The sequence below is a fragment of the Amblyomma americanum genome, chromosome 3 (assembly GCF_052857255.1).
Source record: "Amblyomma americanum isolate KBUSLIRL-KWMA chromosome 3, ASM5285725v1, whole genome shotgun sequence".
Taxonomy (NCBI): Eukaryota; Metazoa; Arthropoda; class Arachnida; order Ixodida; family Ixodidae; genus Amblyomma; species Amblyomma americanum.
The window spans coordinates 221,820,364-221,844,657 of NC_135499.1; the positions used below are offsets into that span (position 1 = coordinate 221,820,364).

The 24,294-nt window shown below is 46.0% G+C and overlaps 1 protein-coding gene across 2 annotated transcripts in view; it reads right to left on the reverse strand.

Moving 5' to 3' along the window:
- Positions 1–23,850, reverse strand: part of ash1 (histone-lysine N-methyltransferase ash1) — a 67,328-nt gene extending 43,478 nt beyond the window's left edge. For both annotated transcript variants that reach the window (XM_077660111.1, XM_077660110.1), the window contains exons 1-7: positions 23,623–23,850; positions 19,276–19,468; positions 16,215–16,646; positions 9,870–14,502; positions 8,681–9,125; positions 4,338–4,496; positions 2,569–2,646 (exon numbers count right to left, since the gene is read on the reverse strand). In XM_077660111.1, the coding sequence (XP_077516237.1) occupies positions 2,569–2,646; positions 4,338–4,496; positions 8,681–9,125; positions 9,870–14,502; positions 16,215–16,646; positions 19,276–19,395 (5,867 nt within the window). In that variant the 5' untranslated portion in view covers positions 19,396–19,468; positions 23,623–23,850. The remainder of the gene's footprint in view (positions 1–2,568; positions 2,647–4,337; positions 4,497–8,680; positions 9,126–9,869; positions 14,503–16,214; positions 16,647–19,275; positions 19,469–23,622) is intronic.
- Between the last annotated feature and the right edge of the window lie 444 nt (positions 23,851–24,294).

The window sequence follows — 24,294 nt, forward strand, 5'->3', positions numbered from 1 at the left end:
AATGACCCCCAAAAAACTTTCAAGAACCGACTGCATCACAATAAACTTATTTGGCGAAAGACTGGGCGATGGTTACTTGCTTTTGAGATAAGAACTGTGCGGCAATGACTATCTTTCACGTTTCCATCAATGCTTTATTGTGTGCATACTGCAAGTGTCAAAGCAGAGCTGCTCCAAAATCGTAAGGGCCTCACCGCCATCCTTCACAGTGCAACACAGTGAAGCTCCACCTCTATCACGTCCCAACCCCTCCCAAGCCGTCTCGTGACAGCACGTGACGAGCGTGCAGTTTCGGCACACTGGAAGGATGGAACTATGCGGACAGAAGCTAAAGAAATGCTTAGTGGTGCCGAAGTTGCAAAAAAAGGGGGAGGGGGGGGGGAATAAAACACCAGTGACGTGCCAATCAGCGTCCAAAACGGCCTCGGCACGGTGGCTGGTGCTGGCTGGTTAAGCCACCATCAATGCGGGCTGGCACGAAGCTCGGGAAAACCTAAAGCAAAGCTGAAACTAAGCAGTCGGACTGTTCTCAAAGATGGGGTCGTCCATTTGTTGTCACACAGGCCGCCGCGCATACCAAGTTTTGAGTAGGGCTATTTCAATGACCTCTTGCTGTGCCGGTCATATCTAGACGCCGCCTCCCTTCGGAAGCCCGTTTAAATTAACCGGTGCAAGACCCTTAATGCCCAAATTAGTGAGCGTGCGACACCATAGACTTGCATAGGTGCTGGCCGGGACCGAACCGGCAGTTCGGACTGCCGCGATTTCCGAATTAACGGGGGTAAAATCAACAAGCTTTTACTGTATTATAATAATTTCATCTGGGCAGGGGGAGCACTGCTGCGCAGCTGCCGCTTCCAAGCCAGAATCCACGTTTTCGGCCCACCACTAGCCATGCTAAAAAAGAAACCATGTCTTTCCGGCATTCCCGTGGTGGATGAAGAGCTCTTTAAAAAACTCACATAGACAGTGGTGCCAGCTTTCCCTCTAGGCAATGTAGAGAAACTCTATGGCGTCGCGTCAAAAGTTTCTGAAAAGCAACTCTCAAAAATGCATTAATTTCATTGCATACAATCAGTACTGCTCAATATTTAAAAGGACAGTGAGGACAAAAAATTGGTCTGTGTCGATAGGTACCGCTTTCTAATCACAAAAAGGCCACTCACAGGAAAAACAGAGCTTTTATAACCTAGAAAAAGACAAGGTGGATTAGGCTGCACATATCTATTAACACGATAGTATTAAGGGCCCTACGTCGTAGAAAAGTCAGCATCCTTGTCTGCGTCAGTGTCGTTGGCCGTGAACGAAAAATCCATAAAAATTCCCCGAGCAGCAACCTAGGAGGCCGGTGGGCCACCAAGGTCGTGTGGCTGATGTCATCATAACCTGCCCACCGGATTGTGAGCAAACTGCCCACCATGGCAGGTGCAATTAATGATTGGTCACAAGAGGTTGCTCAGGAAGAGCAACCTGGGTCTCACAAGCCGCCACATGGCAGCACCTACCATCGCAGGGCAGTGCACCTCACATAAATGGTTATGCTTCAAAGATCAGGTCCTTAATCCTCTCGATATGATGGCACACAGGCTGCCAAGTAATAGGGTCAAGGAAATATGACACCAAAAGAAGCGGGATGTTCAAATCAGAAGAACCTAACTTAAGAAGGGAGCACACTTCACTGAATGCCAAAGATCTCACTCCAATTTGAGGAGACTGCCACAAAGAAAACTCAAATAAGCAAACCACAAGGGTCTGCACTGAATCAAGGTAAGGTATCTTGCAGCAAGGTCAGAACACAGAAGGGAAGGGCACTCAGCTCACATGTACAACAAAAGACTAAATCGTGAAATCTCAGCAAAAAAAGAAAACATTAATATTTAATTTATGCCACCACAGCCAAAAATGCTAGCTCACTATCGTGCAGCTTACTGAAACAACACGTTTCTTGCCAGTATACCTGACCTGTTCGGTCGTTATAACTTCTCTTTCAGTTTTATCTTTCATTTTGCCAACAATACTACACGTGATAAGCACCAGAATGCAGCTAAAATCACCATAGTGGAGTGTAAGGTGACCATCACAGAGCCTGTTATGTTCAAAGACATTATTAATACAAAAGATTACTAGTCTTTTGTGTACAGCGCAAGGCAGCATGAAGGTATTAGGTATAATGTTTTTTGGTTTTACGGGGTTTTGCGTCCAAAAGCAACTCAGGCTATGAGGGATGCTGCAGAGAAGGGCGCCGGATATTTCGACCACCTGGGGTTCTTTAACGTGCACTGACATCGCACTGTACACGAGCCTCTAGAATTTCGCCTCCATCGAAATTTGACTGCCGCGGCCGGGATCGAACCCGCATCTTTCGGGTCAGCAGCCGAGCACCACAACCACTGAGCCACTGCGGCGGTCCATTAGGTATAACGTTGGAATTTAGGAAACCACAACCAAATTTTCCCACATCAATAGGCGCACACTGTGCAACGGATGTCAATAGACTCAGCAACAAAATTTCTAACGTCATTCTGGAGCACACAGAAATTAACAAGCAAAGCTTTAAAGGCATCTTACTTTATGTTCAGTGAACTCAGCTGTTCTGGCAGTGAAGTCTCTGTATTTGTCACTTCCACAGCATCTTTGGATGGACCCCTGCAAATAAAGCAAGCAACAAAACGAACAATTTATTTTTTAGAGATGCACTCGGATGCTCAGAAAATCTGGGTCAAAAATCTGCACACCATTCTTCCTTGCCACATCACTGCTAAGAATTAATTGAAGACTTAGCCGAAAATTCGCAGTGTTAACCAGTTACCGCCATGTGATAAGGAGCACGGTAACAGAATAATATTCACTTTTTTAATTTGCACTGTGCACATCTTGTAGTTCTCAAAAGCAGCCCTTCTAGAGCAACTTTCCTTGGCTACAGCCAGTAGTTATTTGAATTGTGCCAAAATGAACTTTTGTTTTTTACTTCTTGCATACCTATTTGGTTGGCACTGCTCAACAAAACTAAATTATGTAGCAACGAGCATACCAGCAACTCTACACAACTCCACAATTGTGCCACAAAGCCTAATGACAAGCACATGACTAAAATGATCAGCAAAGGTAGTCTTGAGCACCCGACTGGCTAATAGATTTCTAATGACAAAATAGTGTTCCCAAGTTTCTCCTTTCTGGCAGTGAGCATGCTGTCCACAGTCACTGCGACAGAGGTGGGTGGCCCAAAGAGTGTTTCAAGTGGCACTAAACTCACAGCATCTTTGATGGTTGCCTCAAAATTCCTGACTGCCCACCGAATGCACTCCTCACCCTGCGGTGTGTACAAATGACAGCACAGTGGCTGCAGTAATGCATACACTGCCAACAAATAACAGTGAAATGCATGCACATCTCGCCACTGCATGCACTAACAACAGGTGGAAAAGTGCGCGAAAGCAAGGTGGACTGATTTCTGTTGTTCACCCTCATCACCGTTTCACCGCACTAAGCAAACCACTGCACGCTCCGCAAAGCATGAGGCATTGGCCTCTGCCTCGAGGCATAAGTCTTCTCTTCTGTTCTTTCACCCTCACCTGGAGTAGCATGCCAGGCCGACAACCAGACAGACCTCTCCTGTTCCATTAAAGTCCCTCCTCCTCCTCCTAGTACATAGGTGCACCTTTAGTGCAATTTCACCTAAAATACTGGAATTGTAGCATCATGTAGCAACTGATGCAGCATTCCTACCACTATGGTTGGAGCTGACTGGGAAGAAACGAAAAACCAACCAATCCCTCCCAACCCCCACATGCTCAGATTGTGTTTGAATCAGCAGGCATGCAATAATCAATACCTGTTCGTATGACAGGAACCGCCAAAGCGTCTCTAGGAAACTATGATTCCAAATGGACGACAGTAAGCAGGCTCAAGTCTGATAATGTTCGCTGTTTTTATTGAAAATATTATTTTTTAGGTTTTTATTGACACAGATATCAAACTAGTATGCAAGAAATTAGCATGCCATATTTTAAGCACTGAAAAAACAGTACTGGTGCTGTTCCGCACCACACCCTTTTTTTTACATCAACATCCATGTTCCAACTAGTGGGCCACCTCACTGCCACTACATTTACACGCAAGTGCTGCAATGCACCCAGAATTATATCACCTCAAATCACTTTTAAAAAGTGTCTGCAAGTGCAATACATTTAGGCGGCATAAAAAAAACTCCACATCATGACTCCATCCGCGATAGATTACAACTCCATATGGCACCATATGTACTGCCGGCTACGCTCTCAGATCAGCATGTGTGCAAGTGCTGAAGCACTGCAATATGTTGCCACACTACAACTCACCCATCTTCCTTAAAACAGCTAGAATAAAGGCCAGCCTTCAGGTACTTCTTTTTTGGGAGATGGTGCTCACGGCGCCTTCGTCGCCGCGTGCGATGGGTACCGTCACCTGTCGATGGCTTTGTCACCGTCACCACTGGTGTCTCTTCTTCTGGTGGTTCACTGGACACAACATATCTCTCATTAGCATTTGAGATATAAGCAGTGTGTTCAATACAACTACATGTATAAGCTGCATCAGCAGCCTCGTGCATACCTATTCAAACTTTTGTTCAAACTGATCATATGGTAAATTCCCACCATTTGAGCAGAAAGTTACTGGCAGTGTAAGGACTGCTAGACTCAAGCGGTAAGTACAAATGGAATCAAGTCGCTTTGCTGCACTTTTTGGAGTAGCAAAACAAGCTTTTGGAGCAGGAGGGTGTGTGTGTGCATGTGCGTATATGTGTACCCGTGTGCGCGTGCATGTGTGCATACTTGAAGAACAGTAAATGAGAGCAGGAAACAAGAAAAGCGCACAAAACAATGGGAACTGCAGCCGTCTTTCTTCAACTCGCGAGCACCACGTCCATTGTTGTCTACGTAGACACAAGCATACAACGCCTGCGAAGCAACGACAGCAATCTACTGCCCGTGCAGACCTTCCCTGAATCAAACCTCTAGGTTTCAGCTTACAGAACCTCCTTCGTCCTTTTGTGCCGAGCTCGTTGCAGTTCCAAGAAGCACTCTGTTCCGTGGCCGCCACAACTATGCTCCCTGAGGCCCGCATTGTCATCTGCACTGACGCCCTTAAAGTAGTCCGGTTGCTACAATATGTTAGCCGCTATCCAACGATATGTCAGGACATCCACCGGCTCGTGGCACGCATCCCGCAGCCAGTACATATTGAGTGGGTCCCACGAGATCTGCTGACCTCTCAAAGCCAGGCAGATTTAGCGACCCGCCTCGCGACTCCAGGCTCATCATTGCCTCGGCTCCTTTATTTGGACAACTTCACCCTCCTTTCATCAAGAAAGGAGCTCCTCTGGCGTTGAACACGTGCTCTCATCCCTCCGTGTCCGGTAACACTCCCCCGCGGTCTTACCCGTGCAGAGGAGGTTGCGATTAGGAGGATCCGGGTTGGGGTTTCCCTCACACCTGCCGTCACTCGGAAGTGGCCTCAGTACCGAGATTTGTTTCCTCGGCCTGGGTGTCCGATATGTAAACACGAGGACATTGAAGCCGACATTCATCACTTACTGTGGGACTGCCCTGCTTTGAAGCCTACATGGGATCCAGCACCTGAAGGCAGCGGGCATTTCATCAAGAAACCCTGCATCATATATTGCCTGGATGCAGGGACCGTACCATCGTTCTCTACTGGACTTAGTCAAATCAGTTAGCCTTTTTCCATTAATTTAATCACTACTACACCTTTCATCACACCTTTGCCCATCATTGATGCCCTGAGGCAATAAATCTCGTTTCAAAAAAAAAAAAATGGAGATGAGGATGCAATTGGGACTGCGCGCTGCATTATGGTTGTGTTTCCCTCTTCACAGCCCGTCTCTGGGCCATCTGGAATTTGCTGCAAGTAACTGCTACGTATTACACCCCACCTCCAAACCCTAGAGGCCTATGAGCCAGGTCTGCTTTGAAGTAAAAACGCAGCCTTCATAAGGACTGGTTTCCTTGCAGTCGTCAGCTTGCAGTGTATGTTTCAAAGATACCCATACGAGTGGCATCGGAGAGGGGCTGCTCAACGATCCTCTCCACAAGTACCACCATACAGACACAGTGCACGGCAAAATGAAAGAAGAATCCGGTGCCTTTAAAACTGAACGCTAGTCTGGTTTCAGGCATGGCGGGAAATCTATTGACACAAGCAGCAAAAACCCTCTCAGGCAATTCAAACAGTGAAGGAATGAATGGGCTCAAGTTAAATTTGGTTTAATTTTTTTCTCAATAAATGGTTGTTTATTTTTCTTCTCGACTTGTTATATGGATGACTCGTTTTATGAAGTTTTGCTCAGGAACCAGGCACGATTGTACCAGTGAAGGCTGATATTAGACAACAGTTGAATTCTGCCAACTTGTAAGCTGGTTATCTATATTGTAAAAGTTGACTTTCAGCTGTGTCGTTAAGCACCTGCATGGTTGTAATTGGAGAGATGCATCTGGCTCTCAGATCATGAGTGGCAGTTTACCAATATCCCTCAAGCGAATAGTGTACAACAGCTGTATCTTGCCGGTACTCACCTACAGAGCAGAAACGTGGAGGCTAACAAAAAGAGTTCAGCTTAAGTTAAGGACAACACAGTGAACCATGGAAAGAAAAATGATAGGTGTAACGTTAAGAGACCGGAAGGGGGCAGAGTGGGTAAGGAAACTAACGCGGGTTAATGACATCCTAGTCGAAATCAAGAGGAAGAAATGGGCTTGGGCAAGGCATGTAATGCGAAGGCAAGATAACCTCTGGTCTTTAAGGGTAACGGAGTGGATTCCAAGAGAAGGCAAGCGTAGCAGGGGGCGGCAGAAGGTTAGGTGGGCAGATGAGATAAAGAAGTTTGCAGGCACAGGGTGGGCGGAGCTGGCAAAGGACAGGGTTAATTGGAGAGACATGGGAGAGGCCTTTGCACTGCAGTGGGTGCAGTCAGGCTGATGATAATGATGATCTGGCTGTTAGTAACAGCAACAGCAATGTTAACTTTTTTACTCTGACAGTGCTTTATGCTTGATGCTGTGCCGCAAAGAAATGTGGCCGTGTTGGTGCGTCAAACCAAATCCAGTGTGGTGCATGTATTTTGTGTTGTTTGTACTACCACACTCAGTCCTAAGCGGGCTGTAGAGCTGCAGCAGTGAAAGCTGCAGCAGTGAGCACAGCAGCACGGGTGGGGCAGAGAAGGTCATGTGGCACTTGCACCGTGAGCGACACCTGGAGGTGGGTGTGGATACATGAGTGCCAGGGGCACACAGTTTTGGTTTGGTGCGCAGGGATGGTCATAATTCATTGCACCACAGCGTTAAGCAGAAAAGAACAGCACCGAAGCCATTTGCGAATTTTGGTGCCATGCGAATTCCCGACCTGCCATCCACACACAGTGGAGGGCAAGACTACAAAAAGTATGGTGGAGCTGCCATAAAAAAAAAAAACGTAAACCAATAAGCTCCTGACTACAGTAAGATCTTGACATGTCTTTCGCTTTTCCTTTTTTTTGCATGATGGTAACACTGTCAATGTGACACCTGACCGTAAACTAATGGCCGGATGAATGAACCTAGAAGTAATTACACCGGCCGTTGGAGCACATGTAAGACACGACACTGCTGATTATTATACACTATACACGACACTTGATAATACAGTTTTGATTCTGGGAATCCAGTTTTTAAGTGCGGACTTCTGACGCAAGCTTGGCGCAGATTACTCACATTTTGTCATAATGTCACAGCTAGCAGGGTCAGGCTCCACAAACTCAAGTGAGAAAGTAGCACATGGAAAGCTACGCTACTCTTATTTAACACACCAAGGGAGTGAAAGTTCAAAGAAGGCATGTGCAAATAGTGTTTCTTTTGTTCGAAGTGAATTTGTATCGAATAGTGATCTTTTTCAAATAATTCTAAAGCTAATATTTCAAATACTTTTGGCACACAAGAAAGGTTGAACTGCACAACAAGTATTTTCAAAATCACATATTTTTAACATATAAGGTAATTACAGAGTAATCCACTTACAATGATACCAGGTATAACAAGATGTCGCTTATAGCGATCAAATTCTTTAAATTTACTAATTCTCCCATAGCCATGTAAAAATATACCATATACAATAATAAAATTATCGGCGAAATAATCGCTACGATAGGATTCTGGCCGCATGGAAGGTGTTTACCAATAAAATGTCTGAAAGTTTTATTTTTAAAAAAAAATAGTATTTTGAAGCGAATGGGGTGAAAGCCGCAAACAACCAGCGTAGCGAAATCCGTGAGGTGGCTTTGCGTATGGCCTTGGGCACCAAGCGCAATCATCGTTGCATTCGCTGGAGGGGGAGGGAAGAGCTTGCCTCGCACTAACATAGTTTCTGCCCGTTTGTGCATTCGTGAACTGGGTTGTGTTCGCATGGGAGTGCAGGCATGTGGTACGGAGTCTGAGCTTTGGTTGCACACGTGCCACGGTGCCATCCTGGAGGAGGTATATTGTATCGAAACCACACACAGCAACAGCCCTGAAACATTATTCACTCAAGAAGAATACCTCGAAATTTTGAATACCAAACATTCGGATCAAATCAAATCTTGAATACTTTACTGCTCGATCAATCACTCGAAATTATCGAATATTCCCACATGCCTAGTTAAAGCCATTACCTGCTTATTGAAGATGAAGCCTTCTCCGAGTTGCTATCCATCTTACTCTTCTTTTTTGGTGGCTTGCCACATGCGTTTGTAGCTCCCAAACCAGATGAGGCACAAAGGGTGGAGGAAAGCGATGCAGCTGATGTACAGGATGGTGAAGCCACACATGGCATTGTGCACGATGACAATTCGCTGTCTGAAGTCGGAGCCAACAGTGATACAGCTTGCTTTTTCAGCTTAAACTTTTTACTTTTGGGAGCCTCTTTCAGCATTTTGGCCTTGCGTTTTGCTGCAGCCAGCATTCTGGCCTTGGATTTGGCCTTCACCGGTCTTCCCACCTTCCTTTTTGCACCAGCTATAACCACTGCTTCGATCGCCTCGGCAATGGTGTCAACTGGCAATGGCTCCTGAAGGGCTTCTTGTGCACTGTCATCGGCAGCTTCGTTCTCCGTTATTTCTGTAAAGAAACGACTACACCTATTAGCACCCTGGCAATATGCCTTTCTTGCAAGAGGCACAAAATGATAACATGTGACTAAACTGACGAGCGCTTAATGCTGTGGATACAATATGCAATACTGAAGCAGTGAGGTTTCTATGTCAAAAGTTTTTTCATGACTGTGAATCTAGTTAAGCCTGCAATCATAAATATCATGCTCACTGCATTGTGTCAACGAAACAAAACAACACACAGCACAATATAGTCCTGAAAATATCATTTAAAGGCCCCTAAGGAGCACGACAACAAAGAATTTTATGAACGTGATAAAAAAAGGGGGGCCCCATAAAGCTTCTAAGATTCTTCTGAATAAGGAAGAGCTGCCACTATAACAAAACAAAAATGCTACCATTGTGAGAACTAGTCTTTATTTGTGCTGTTTTGTGCCAAGATCTCTCTCAACGTCTTTTATACTTTGCAGCATATCATTCACCACTTTTCTGCAAAGCAAGTTGAAGTATTCCATCTCATGCTTGCAGTAATTGCTAAACAAGTAATGAAGTATGTATAGTCCACTAAATGTTTTTAACCAGTGCTTATTACCATTTTGCGTGGCTGAAACAGGAGACTAACACTTCAGGAAATCTTAAAATTAAATGAGAAGAATACCATTTCTGTTCCATGATTAGCTTTAGAGCAAAAGCCAAGAATTTCATGACACAATCTTCTTAACAAAAAAAAATCACATTAAATAAAACTTACCTAATTCATCCACGTCAGCACTTGTAGTAGGCTCACAGGGCTCTGGCTTGATTGGCTTTTTATTTTTGGCTTTGTTGGACTTCAAAATTTTCTTTTTTGGTCCGCTTTTCTTCCGTCTTTGAGGCAGCCTTACATTTTTTACGTTTTTTTCAACCTCCTCAGCTATTTGATTCATCTGGTCGACTTCAGCACTCACTTTTGTTTCGCTGTCTTTGTCACTTTCTTTTGCCTTGCTGCCAGTTTTGCCATCATTCTTTTTACTGCTTTCTTCCATTTCAATCTCTTTACCACCAGTGAGTGGAGGATCCTCTTTTTTATTGGTTTTTAGGTTCTTGACTGCTCTGGTTTTCTTTCTCCCTTTGAATTTCCTGGCAGTTGTTGCCTTGGCTGGGACTTTAGCCTGCTCTGTTGTCGACCCCTTCCCTGCTTTCAGTCCATCATCAGCTGCAGCAGTTATGCCTTGCTTGTCCACTTTGTCATCACTGTCTTTTCCAATGTCGGGCCTTGGCTTGCCTACCTGTCTGCCTCTGCCGACAGGTTTTTTGGTTGCGTGCACACTGGAATCACTTTCTCCACTTGGTTTGTTTTCTGCCTTAGTATTGGCGTCCAACTTAGACCCATCATTTGCTTCCGCCTTCTCACCTTCCTCTCTGCGGCTGCTTGCCTCACTTTTGTTGTCAGTAGTGCATCCACTGGTCTCCTCAGACCTGCTGCCACTGTCAGCAACCATTCCTAATCCCTTCTTGCTGACTGCTTCCACCTCACCACTGGTGCCAGCTTCATTTTTATCTGATGCTTTAGACTGATCGTCCACTTCACAAGCATCACCAAGTTCTTGGCTGACTTGTACAATGGAATCATCCATTGACGTGGTATTGTCTGTCGGCAGCTCCTTAGCCTTTGTCGATCCTTCAGTTTCATCAGCAGCACTGTCTACTGTATCATCACAGGCAGATGCGGCAACAAGACTACTTTTCGCTGCGACCCTTCTTCGCTTGACCTTTACGAAGCCAGTCCTGTTCCTCATCTTTCGCTTTCGATGCTTCTTGACAATGCCCATTGGTTCGTCCTCTGCAGGAAAATTACTGCTCACACGTTCTTTTGATCGACGCGCTCGTTCAACAGCTTTAAGCAGTTTCTGTTGCTTTTGTTTCAAAAGGGATATTTTCTTCAAAGGGTTTTCAGGATCACTGTCATCTTCAACAAGCATGACTGCTTCTCCATCGTCGCAACCATCCGTTTGCTGGGCAACCAATGCAGACAGTGGAATGTCATCATCATCATCACCCAGATGCGCAGCTGGCTGTGTCTCTGCTTGATATTCAAGTTGGAATACAACCTGGGACTCATGTGAACACACAGGCTGAACTTCGAGCTGGGGTTCAGCCTGAGATTCAAGGTGGGATTCTGTGGCTGATTCCATCTGGGATTCATCATGGGACTCGGTAGACAATTCAGGCTGGGATTCAGGCTGGGATTCTGGCTGGGAAGTAGGCCCTGTCTTAGGTTGCAACTTAGAATGCGATTTGCAGTGAGTCTCGGGTGGTGATTTGGGCACACTTTCTGCCTGCATCTCATGGCTTGAATCAAGGCTCTGGCTCAGCTTAGTTGGCGACTTCGATCTGGACCGCGACTTTTCGTTCAGCTTGGCTGAGTCAAGTGCCTCGTTGAACTTCTGAATGCAGCTCTCAATAGTGTCATCAGCAGGAAGTATGGTGGCGTTGTTCTGGTTGCAAACCCTTCTCCTTGCCATCGAATGTGGTTTCTGCTTCCTACCCTTTGATGCAGATTTCTTCTTTGACCCCCTGATGTCTTGAATGTCTTGAACAAGTGGTTCTAATGATACAATGGGGTACATAGCTTTTTTTGCTGCTTTAGTAAGGACAGGCATTTCACATCGTGGCAAAGTTGGCATGGTTTCAGGTGGGCTGCTGGTGTTCTTGGTCATATCTTCAGTTATCACAGCTGTAACTGTATGCTTGCTTTGGTTCTTATCCGCTGTGTCCAGAGGTTTGGGCTCTTTGTCACTATCTGTTTCTTGACTTTTGTCCTCACTAAGAAGACAATGCCGCTTTTTGAGGGGTAGGCAACGATCTCCTGATGGAGGTGTCAGCATATCTGGAAGGGGCTCTGATGTTATTGAAGGAGGTTGTTGCACCTGCTTTTTCACTTTCCCTTTCTTCCCAGGCACTGCCTTCACTTCATCTTTGTCTAACTTTCGAACCTCAGCCTTGCCAGCACTACTCAACTGCCTCAGCGGCCTTTCAGAAGTGCGCTTTGGGCGCAAGTATTTCACCGGCTTGAAAATTGCAGGGACATCGTCAATGTTAGCAATATGTAGTGAAGCCTGCTTTGAGATGAAGACGGAAGACAGTGCATCGATCAGAGCATCCACCGACTCGCAGCTCATAGTGGCCGCTAAACGTGCAGACTTCCGCAGACTACTGCGGCGGGTATGACGCAGCGGCTGCTGGACAAACCTCTTTTTCTTCATTTTCCGCTGGTACATGTGGAGCAGATGTGTCTGCTCCTCAATGTTGCATTCGCGAAGCAAAGCATCCATGTCAACAGACACATCGGTGCCCTCCTTTTTCGCAGCTACTCTATTCTTCCTCGTCTCCACGATATCACTGCTCATCTTCACTGGTACACCCTCAAGGCAAGGCCTGCGTGCATCAGACGTATCCTCCTGTTTCACCGAGCTGCTCAGGCATGGTTTCAGATCTGGCACACCACTCTTCACCTCTGGCACTGGAGTAGTGTCCACACCGGCATCCTGTTCATTTTTTTCCTTTCGTGTTTGTCGTAAAATTGGCTTCTCCCCTTTTACAGCAGCTGACTTCTTTGCAATATTCAGCTTCGGTCGGCCCCTTCTGCGGCCACGTACCAGCTTTTCTTTTCTCTTCTTAACTGCAAGTTCTGCATTCTCAGAGTTATTCACGTCGGGATTCTCCTTGCCTTCCTGTGCTGACACAAGTGGATGTGGCGACAGGGCAGTCTTTATTTCACCGGGGCCCTCTTCTACCATCTCTTGTTCAGCACCTTTCCTCTTCACAGTAGCTTCCTCACCATCTGCTGTCGTTTCAAAGTCGCTCGATGCCCCTGCTGTGTCATGAAACTGTGTGCTAATTGAGTCGTGCACCCTCTGCACAAGCTGGTGCAGTTCGCTGTCTCCACTCTCCGCTTTTCCGCGGCTTCGTGCACTGGCTTTTAAAGTAGCACTCCGCAGTGGCCTAGTGCTAGCATTTACTGGCGGCCTCTCTGCCCTAGATGGCCTCAGGTCCCTTGTTCTAGCTGGTGCACTCTTCACAATGGCTGGTTCCTCCCCATCTCGTCTCCTTCTTCTGAGCCGTGGTGGTGACACGGCACTGACCTCCTCTACAATTTTTCTCTCCCGGCTGCTGACCTTCCTGTCACGCTTCCCATTGCTCGAGGAACAAGACAGGACAGGAGGACACTGGCTTTTAACTCTCTCTTCTTTTTCACTGTCAATACTGACACTTTTGCTTTGACTACTGCCAGAACTTTGAACTGGCTCCAGAACAATACAGTCCAAGCGTGGAGGTGTAAGCTGTGGTGGGGGCGGTGTCAGATCCTTGAACACTTCCGTCTTTCCACTGACTTCATCCAATGGCGACACCTGTTCCACCAGAGACTTAGCTGGCAATTCACAAGAGTGGTACCTTTTTGTTTCACTCCCGCAAATGTCGGCCTCTCGTGAATTTTGAAAGCATCTAGGTACATGCTGCAAAGGTGATGAGACTGCTGTCTCTATGAGGCCTGAACCTGCGCACGGCGACTTCTCAGAAGTGTCAGTGACATGCAGCGCTCTGCAAAGACTCTCAATAGCCTCGGCAGTGTGAGCCACAGGATCCTGTTCACTGCCAGGTGCGCACTGCTTCATGTCTTGCACTCTGTTCACTTCAGGCAATTTGCACTGCTCCAGGCGAGGAACCCCAGGCGACTTGTCAAGGGCATCAGTGACCACTGGACCACTGCAGGCAGCAGGAGTTAGCTCCTCCTGCATAGCACGTTTCTTGTCAATTTCCTCGTCATGGCAACTTGTGTGTGCAGGTGAATCTTCACGGCAGCTACCACGATGTGGGGAATCACCATGACAGCTCACGCGTTGTGGAGACTCTCCACAAGACTGGATCCCACTGTCAGGTGAAACATTTGCTGGTGCATCCATGTTCAGGTAAGGCAAGGGCTGCCCAACTACTGTGGCACAGTCACTTGCTGCTGAGGCTGGCTTCTCCACATTTCCTGTAATGTCTGACGTGACTGGGACAGCAGAACTTGTTTCAGCCTTTGTGCAGGACCGAAAGGGAGATGAAATCCCAGTGTCACTGCTCTGATAAGCACGATATCCAGAGGACTTGACAGGCGTGCGGCAGGACGAATAATCTGACACACTGCACGAGCTTTCCGAGTCCGAAGAGCTTGAAGAACTGCCCGAGCTCGAACTAGACCCCGAGCTTGAGCCAGAACCTGAACCAGAATTAGAACCGGAGCTTGAGCTTGATCCAGAACTTGATGAACCACTGCTTGATGAGCGAGAGCTGCTGCACGAGCGCGAGGTCTTGCGGGAAGAAGACGTGTAGCTGCATGTGGAGGGATCTTGATCCGCCATCTGCATGTAAGCAGCACAGACCTTGTGTAACAAACTGCCATGGGTCAACGTCATCTGCAAGAGCGAACTGGTCACTATTGAAAGTTGTAATTTGCATGTGAACTGTTGAAAATAAAAATTTTTTGCTATGCTTTGCATACCTATTAAATTATGAGAAGTGCACTTACCATTGAAAAATTTCAGTTTAAAAATATAACTGTGACAGAGTATACAACAAACCATTACTACACAGAACAGCCAGAAAGCAACCCTTGCCTCCGTACAAGAAAGCTGCCTATAAAAAGGTTACACCTGAAATTATCATTTAATATCATAGCAAAAGTAAGAGACCCTCCGCACAGTGCATGTCGAATCATGACACACTGCATGCAGGTGTCAGGAGCCAGCACCAGGAGTGCTTCATCAGGTGGCACCCAAATGCAATGCGGCATGGTTCGGCATGTGTGGGGCGGGGGTCTCTTAATTTTGCCCTCGACGAGGGCTTTTGCAGCATTTTTCATGATGATTAGAACCAACAACAATATCCCGCATGTATGTTGCGCTGCAGAAAACTTTCCATGTGTTTCTTGGCACTGCTCAAACTGAGAGCACCACACGAAAGCATCAAGTGCAGTCAAATACGAATATAACTAACTTTGATAAAGCAAATTATGCTTGATATCGAAGTTCCTCTAGCATATGCATGTAAAATGTATTTTTTATAACAAATTACACATTGGATATATCGAACTCTGAGCGCCCTCAATCAGTCACCAACATGCTGCTGCACTGAGTCTCTGGGTGGCCACACTGCCTGGCAGCTCTACAACGAAACCTGTGAAATGCTAGAAGAGCAGGCACCTCCTATTTGGCAGCCACCTACTACGTGACCAAGTAAGTGCTAGGAGCTGCTTCGGAAGAAGGCAGCCTCATATCCTACTAGGGATGCTAGAGACATCGTCCTCCATGCTTTCTTTGTTCGTGTTCTTAAGTTGGGCTGCTGTTATGATCGCTCAACACTGGCTATGCCTGCGTCGCTGCACACTTGCTTTCTGGTGCTTCATCCTGCAAGATGACGACAAAAGAGCAGCAAGCCCTCCTGCTTCCCAACAAACTCTAAATTATTCGCTGCGTCGAACGTGGTAAAAAAAAAGTAGGACACTGCAGAGCATTTCAAGATTCCGAGCAGTACGCCAAGTACCATCTTCAAAAATAAGTCGGCCATCAGAGATAATGTCCGTCTGATGGCTGTCGCCTCCTGTAAGCCGGCTTACGATGGAGTTTAGAAAGCCTTGTACCAGTGGTTCTTGGATGTCTGTGTATGAAATCTGTCTGCCCATCTGTGGCCCTACGCTGCAACAGAACACAAAAGATTTCACCTGCATCCTAGACGTCGAGGGGGGAGCCATCAAGATGTGCAAGTTTCCTGTACATCACCGGCAGGCACTATTCCGATTCAAAGCACCCAACAAAGCCACTAGGGAATGGAATAGGTCTGAAATCCAATGTTTTTGTTTGCCTGTATTTTGGATACTACGAACTGAATAACCCAGGTTTCTCAGCATCAATTTCAGCCTATTAACTGATATCCACCCGACACAAAGAACCTACTGGAAAGATAGAATTAGCAGCCTCAAATACGCTACAGTGTCCCCTTAAGCTTGCAACAACAGCAGTTACTACAACAACAAAAAGAAGTACTCCAAGCAGAGGAGTCGTTGGTGGATGCTCACCTTTCCTTTTCTCTTCTCCATGCAAGAACAGCGCGGTTGGCGCAGCCCTTCCCCCTCCGCAGGACTCCGCGAACGCCTCCGCCTCCGGCTCTTGCGCTGTTTTATGCGGAGTCGCACCGCAGATGAGCCACTAGCCGAGCCACTGCCACCAGCTGACGTTGCCGCACAGGCTGAATCCTCAGCTTTGGAGACTCGCCGGGCGGCAATCCGAAGCTTGAGTGGGTCATGTGTCTGCTCTGGCTGGCGTACAATAGCGAACTCGCAATTGGCCGGAAGGGAGCTACTCTCCTCATCTGAGCAGCTGGCTGATGAGCATGAGCTGGAGGATGTGGAGGAACACGATGATGATGATGAAGACGAAGAAGAACAAGACGACGCATCACTGCTTGCCTCGCTGCTGGCACTGCTGTTGCTCCGAGCCCTCAGGTGACGCTGCAGAGAGTTGCATGCATTAGTGCAGCACATCCACTCCTCCAAAGGCATGACACTATGGCACAGACCATCAGTTCAAAAAAAACATGCCAGAAGCATCAGGGAATGTAGTGCATGTCCGATTGCCTTTTGAAAGCTTCAACAACCTAGGCCCCTTTGAATGAACCTTCCTTGAATTAAACCCTCAAGCTCCCTCAAGAGTTGTAGGTGACTACTAAAGGATGCAGTTTGGGAGGGGGGAGTCCTATTTCCACAAAGCATTTCTTGAATTAGGTTTTTCATGGCTTTATCATAGGAAATTTCTTGCTGAAAGGAAAGAGGAGCCTAAATTTGACACAGAGCTCCCTGTACTGTCTTTAGAAAGCTTCCCTTCGCCAGCGCCTCTTATCACATGCCCACTGTGAGCCTCCGCAGCTGTACCAAACCTCCCCAGCAAGTCACAAACAACGTCTTTTTCACCACAATTGCCAACACGGCCCTTAGCACTGTGCGCACATCTATGGCTAAGTCGATAGAGAAGGCTTTGGAAGAATGCTAAGACTAGCATACACAGGCTGGCACCTCTCCAACCTGAGTAGCAAAGGATGCCACTCTGCGTAAAAATGTTTTTTGCAAGAACATGGCCACCCTTACGTACTTATGACAGGCAAAAATGGTTACGCTATGCAATCATTTCATCACAGGCACCAGCAGGATTGTCCTGCACTAGAGTGGCAAGTTCTGTTGAGTACTATCACACTCAATATGACGTGCAACGTGTCCGAAATGAACCAACTAGGCTACTGCTTTACAGTGAATTAATGAACATTCATAGAGAGCCCCAAACATGCACTAACGTTTAAGAGCACAGCCATGTTAAACTAATAAGACCCCTATCAATAAGGATGATGACAATTATGCACTAATTTTCTGGGGACCAAACCTGCCTTATTAATACGAAAACTCTCTGCCCAGGCAATGAACCGGGCGAAAATACAAATAGCCTATTGGGGCCCGTGTAATTGTGTTGCACTAATATGGACAACAATGCAGACGAAACATCAGCTATCCCAACCAGATGCCTCCTTTTCTGTATCTTCAATGCAGTTTACCAGCGAAAGCCAGTGTGAAAAGCTCAAATGACTGCAGAGTGAAGGCATTTCACAGTTTCATGCTTTACAGTGCAAAGGTGAACAGTGTACACTCGTTCCAATTTACCATACTGCATGAATGACTGAGAAAAAACTCTCTATGCAGTTTGTGCTGCGTTGAAACCTGGATTCTGTAGGAGATACGTCAACACACCGTGAGACGGCATCGCGCCTCTCATGGACAACTTTCAAAAAGCCTTTCAAAATGCTGCCAGGATCTTCATGCACTTACTTTGTTTTCCTTCAATCAAAATTCATTGAATAGAGCTTGGCCATTTTATCCATAAAAAAAAAAAAAGACTTTGTAACGGGTCCTGTATTTCCTCCATACTCAGTGATATTTACGTAACGGATGTGACTGCCGCCTCAATGACAGCCAACAGACACCAAAGGTTTTAAAATCTGTCTTCTACTGCACTGCACACCTCATGAGACACGATAATACACCTGGAGAGGTCCAAGATTTCATGCAATTTCTACTTTACTGCCCGCCACCATACGCAGAAGCAGGCCCAATTCACAAAGTGTTTTTTCATGTATAACGTATTTTTTTTCTTCACAATTAACAATTTCGGATGGTTCACTTTATGCGTAGCTTTGCCCGGGAACCAAAGTTTTCATATTAATGAGGCAGAACAGTACACAGTTCTCTTCACTGATCACTAATGCATAACATTCCAGCACCATTAGATTTGCGTTGCTGCATGAACTGATCTTATAGCATGCTTTAGCATTGCAGCATATATTGACCACGATGGAACATAGTTTATCCGGTGACCAGCAGGATTATGAGACATTTTAGTCTGACCATGGCTGATGACACGTAGTAGAATTGGAAGCAAAAGTTTCATATCTGCTGTCTGGTCTAGCAACTACTAGCATTTGGAGCCACAGCTCCTAGTGAAAACAGGATGGGCCCAATGCTATGAGGGAAAAGGAGAAATGAAGCACTATCTGCAACAGTGTGGGCCAAAAGGCTCTTTGAGCTCCTTGAAACTCGTTCTCTTTAATGGAGCTCTGCGGTTTATTCTCCTTAATGGCCAGGCAAAATGAAGCAACGTGAGATAGAATATTACTCGGGCAACAATATAATGTGAGCTGTTGGTGTGGTGTGCTGCCAGCATGCCACCCGTTGCACAGCGCTGCGTGACCCTCTTCTATTTTCTTTTCCTGACTGGAGATCATGTTGCATCATGTTTGGCATCAAGAGTTAGCCCCTCGGCACAAAAAAGGAAATGATTTTTAGAATTGTAAACTCCTCAGTTAAAAAAAGTATTCCACACCTGATAATTGCAGAAGGACCAAATGGTCAATTGCTATAAGGAAAAAAGCCTGAGGTGTTGAGTCCTTAGTCCCTTTAGTGCAATGGCATAGCTTACCATGTTGGTCACAGCACCCCTATCATCTTAGCTACCTAAAATGAGTGCATTATAGCAAGATTACTTTCCTGGCAACACTGCTAGCAAAGCAGCCAAGCACTGCCATCCAATTGCACTCACATGTGAGGTACATGTTCGCTCATCCAAGTGCTGAGGCAGAGAAGTTGCTCCTGTGCCAGGCACGCCACTGTGAGCTCCACTGGGGCCCAGCCGCGGTGCCTGGCACCTGGCGTCAGCCATTGGCAGTCCCCTGCAGCCGCTACGTGCTTTCTCTGCCACCCTCCAGTGCCAGCATGGCTGCTACCTCCACCTCCTGCAGGCATTGAGCAGATAAATTGGGAGGCCATGAGCCACACTTCAGCACCAAAAGAACATGAGCAGTCACAGCTGCCACCAAAAGGGGACACTACAAGGCACCATGAACTCATATGGCCTTAGCCACCAAAAACTTTTTGCGCAGCATAACATATGCACCTCACTGATGACAGTTTTAGTGGGCCATGGCTGTCACTTCAATTGAAAAATCCAGGACCCGGCGACACCATCTAATGACAACTGGAAGTACTTCAGCTCTGTGATGCTAAAGGAGCGCCGCTTTTTAGCCTTCCATTTTTACAGCAAAAGACACCCTCAAGAGAGTGTACAAACCATAAGAAAATTTAACACTTTTGAAAGGAAAAAATGCACATGCATAAAACGACATATACGTTGTATTGTACGAATATGTGATCACGTGGTGGGATGCACTGATAATACCAAACTTTCACCCCAGAGCATCACTTGAGCTTATTTCATGCAGTTTTCAGTGTGACATTAAGTCATAAATCCTTGTTTCATCAGTATTCGAGTGCCAGATTCCGTCAATATGAGGCAAGACCTTTTATTTCCACGATGATATCGCACTCCTATTGCTTAGCTGTCAGTCCCTTTAACCAAACTGTTTATCATGAATTTAGAGCAGGGCATCCACACTGATAAAGCCATACATAAAGCAGATGCACCTACTAGCACTTCAGTACACGCAGGACCCATGAACAAACATATTTTTTACTCAAGATTTTCTGCATCCATGATTTGGATTGTATCCATCAACTTTGAAACTGTGACCCGGAAATCAAGATTCACATGCCAAGAATTGCCTGCACAGTGGTTGCGATGTACTGATACGCTTTCGAAAACGAACAGAGGCTTGGCCTCATACATTCTGTCCCTATAAAATGATTAGCAAATACAAACTTCATTCACTGTTAAAGGTCACAATCGTATGACCAGTACTTATATGAGGATTGGTAGCTGTCTTGTCCGTACTGTAAATCCGATTCTTTGATGTGTGTTTGAGTGATAAGCATGAGCATAACTTTCATGTGTAACAAAAGATGGAATAAGTGCGTTCCAAGTCATGCTAGCCCTGAATTCCAGCACATAAAAGTGAATAAAAAATGCAAGCAGGACTCCGTAAAAATACAATTTTTCTTCTACTCTTCAGCAGAGTATGAAACGCCCTGCTGTTTTAATACATGTATGTTTACAGCTTTGTACAGTAGGGAACAAGTCTCCGGACCATGCGTTCTGTCATTGAAGCCGACAGCTCTGTTAATGGCCACCAGCTGAAACAACCGCACTTGCGGATGTGAAAAGACAGCCATTTGATTTTCAGCTCCACAAATGTGGTCTCCAGCCACTGGCTATTCATAGAGCTACGGGCGTTGTTTGCGAAACACGTGGTCCAGACACTTTTGTCCCCGGCCATACATGGTAAACAATGAGGCTGAATTCTCAATTAACACAATATGAAACAAGCATTCAAATGCCCATTTTTCCTATTCTCCCGAGCGATCAGGCAAAAAAATAGAATTAACTTTTCTGTTGTACAGTGGACTTCCCATAAGGGCAAAATCTTTGCAGTTGTACTTTCTGATAAGCTGTAAATTAGAGATTATTTTTCTACAGACAAGATATATGATCAGGATAAACCAAACAACTTGTGCACACCAATCAGCACAATTCCTTGCTGTACCAGAAGGAAACAAACGAACAGGAAAGACATGCAGCCATTCCAGCCTGGCAGGAAGGAAAGTGAGAAATGAACATTTCTGCATGTGCCAAGTAATTAGGCTAATTCTGCTCTTTAAATACAATAACAGAACTTTCTCTTTTTTTTTTTTTCAAGGTAATAAGAGCTGCAAGCTCTCTGTTGAAAAATTTTGGCCACATTCCCTACTATGTGACAATGGAGCAGTTGTCACTAAGAGAGTAAAATCCACAACTAAACGGTTTACTGCAGGTACCGAATGAGATTTCTGAAAGCACTTTTCCTTCAAAGTGCTTAATTTTTCCTTTCAAGCTGCTTCTTATTTAAGTTTGCCTAATTCCTTGGCTTACTAGTAGTGCCTGTATGTTCATACTTCAGTATTTAAGTAATTTCTTAAGCTCAACTAGTGAGTAACTCAAGATTTACAACCCATCATGTTCGTTTTACGGGGAGTCTGGTGTACACTCTATGGAAATGCTAGAAAATCATCTGGGATTAGCACACACAGACACATGCTTTGAAATATGGTTAATGAGTAGTTGCCAATTCAAATACAATAATAGCAAAAAGGTTACCGAAGAAAGCTTCAAATTTAAATGTCCCTTCATAAATGTTCACTGAATAGTGATAAGCTATTCTGTTCCATTCCTTCCTGTTCATATGAAAAGGATGCAAGATGAAATAAAAATCCAAAAACAAGTAGGCAGACGTTTTCTGCCATACATGTTTGTGCCTAACATAGTGCTCCTATGAATTACATTGACCTCGAAAGACGCGGGTTCGATCCCGGCCGCGGCGGTCGAATTTCGATGGAGGCGAAATTCTAGACGCCCGTGTACTGTGCGATGTCAGTGCGCGTTAAAGAATCCCAGGTGGTTGAAATTTCCAGAGCCCTTCACTACTTCCTCCCTCATAGCCTGAGTCGCTTTGGGACGTTAAATCCCCATAAACCTAAACCTAAAAAAGTAAAATTTCACATCTTCATTATTAAAAGGCATGTGTCTGTGCTGTTCACCAGTCGCACAGCGAATGATTCTTCGCTCACTTTGATGTTCTCTTCACAGCCAGAGTAGTCACTAATCCATCTGTATTAGCCATGTTCACAAGAACTCGTAACAGGTTTCCAGATGCTAATTGCCGCAAGTTCTAAATAGTCATACGTGGCGAGCTACGGCGGCTGCACACAAATTTTGAATGTGACCTACTCTATCCGCAATTCAAACACACATTCTGACAAGACAGTTAAAACGCCCATGTCCTACGATATAGACAACCGCTGTCCGGCCTTTTAACACTGCGCGAAGAGCACAGGACGAGTGAAAATACAGCTGCTACCGGAGCGCACGTCACCACTTGAAAACTCCCCAGCTATTCCCAGCGATTTTAGCTCACACCGCTCATACATTGTTAGTGCTCGCAAGATATTTAACTGGAAGACCAGAAACGAACTCTTGTATCTTTCGACGAACGGTTGCGGAAGCCTACCGCGGACCTACTTGGCGGTCATCGTTTAATTCATGTTGCGAGCCTCCGTTACAAAATACAACACCCTGGACTTCAACAATGCACTAGCATGAGCGGTTCAGGCGCTTATTGGACCAGCTAGCAATGAGATAGCAGCAGCAGCATGCAGAAGTGCAAATTCCCCATCGGAATATATAGTCGATTTATTGCAAACAAACATCAAATGAGTGAAGTTCATGCCAAGCAACTTGGACATTCTAAAGGTGACCTGAGAACGGGACACACGAAACGAACATGAAATAAGGGGGCATTTTAGCTCGTCGACGCATGCGGTGCGGTTGACGCTCGGCGAGGCGATGTGTTGGGTCATCGTCATACTCGACCCGTCGAGGCCAGACGAGCTATCCAGTGGTAGGACCGCCGAACGGTAGGCGATTCAGATGTTTAACATGACGGTTTCCGCACCATGCACAAAGGCGAACAAATGTTGTTCTCCGAATGGGAACTACCTAACCCCCCCCCCCCCCCCCCTCTTTTTTTTTTTTTTCGCACCAGCCCTCTTATCTAACCGTCAGGAAATGGCACAGCGCCGCGTTCAAAACGAGCTTCTGAAACCGTCCACAATACGAATGATTCAGAAACTACACAAGCGTTCAGATCTGATCAAGCATAAAGAATATTCACACTAAGTTCACCGCATGGAAACTGCTAAGGGGGTTGTAACATAACACACGCCGCTCTAGCACTTCACGTCTTTTCTCGCGAAGTTTGGAGCGCGCGTGGCGATCACCCGCTAAGCACAGGGCATAGGCTCGCCGAGTGTCTCACGACTAAATTTTGCTTAAGATCAGGTACGGCGTACGGCAGCCATTAGACAACAGGCGTTTCTTAACCTCTGCAGATCAAGCCTCAGCCTAGCGGAGGTGGGTAGGGTCTTGTCTCACTAGGTACTAAAATTGCTAGAAACTCACCTTTTCACGCATCCATTGCAGACCGAGTAAGCCCATATCTGTGCACAGCACCAGCGAACACGCACAAGCGCTCCTCCAGTCTCATCGTCAAAATTTTTGAATAAAAACGACAAGCGCCCAGGTAGCCTCACAAATGGTGTTTTTCTTGTTTTGAGGACGAAAGCGTTGCCTTCAGGATAAACACATTATGGCCGCCAATCAACATGGCGGGAGATTCTCGCGGGCGCCGTTGGGAGAAATCCGGAAACGGGATCCACGCCGAACATGTACAGTTGGAGAGCACAGACAACTTTTGGTCAGGTTTGAAATCAGCAGCTGCTCTTAATTTATCGCTCTGGATTCGAAAGCGGCAGCTGGTTTTCATTTATAACTCTTGACGATCGCACAAACGATGGTTGGAAAACTACAACTACATGTTTTCTACCTGGCAAGTTTCATATAAAACTTGTGTCCCGAATGAGTCGTGCTCTGAAGCCATAGAATTATGTAGAGCGAAAGCAATACCCGCACTCCATTGCATGCTCTCTCCACATATTAGTTCGCTCTTCCGAAGGCTTGATTTCTGACATGCGTTTCGATAGAGGCGTATTGCAAAAGGCGCACGTGTGCTAGGGTGGTCGACATTACACAACATCTTTCACTCCCAACTATCTCCCTTCCCTCAAGGCGCGG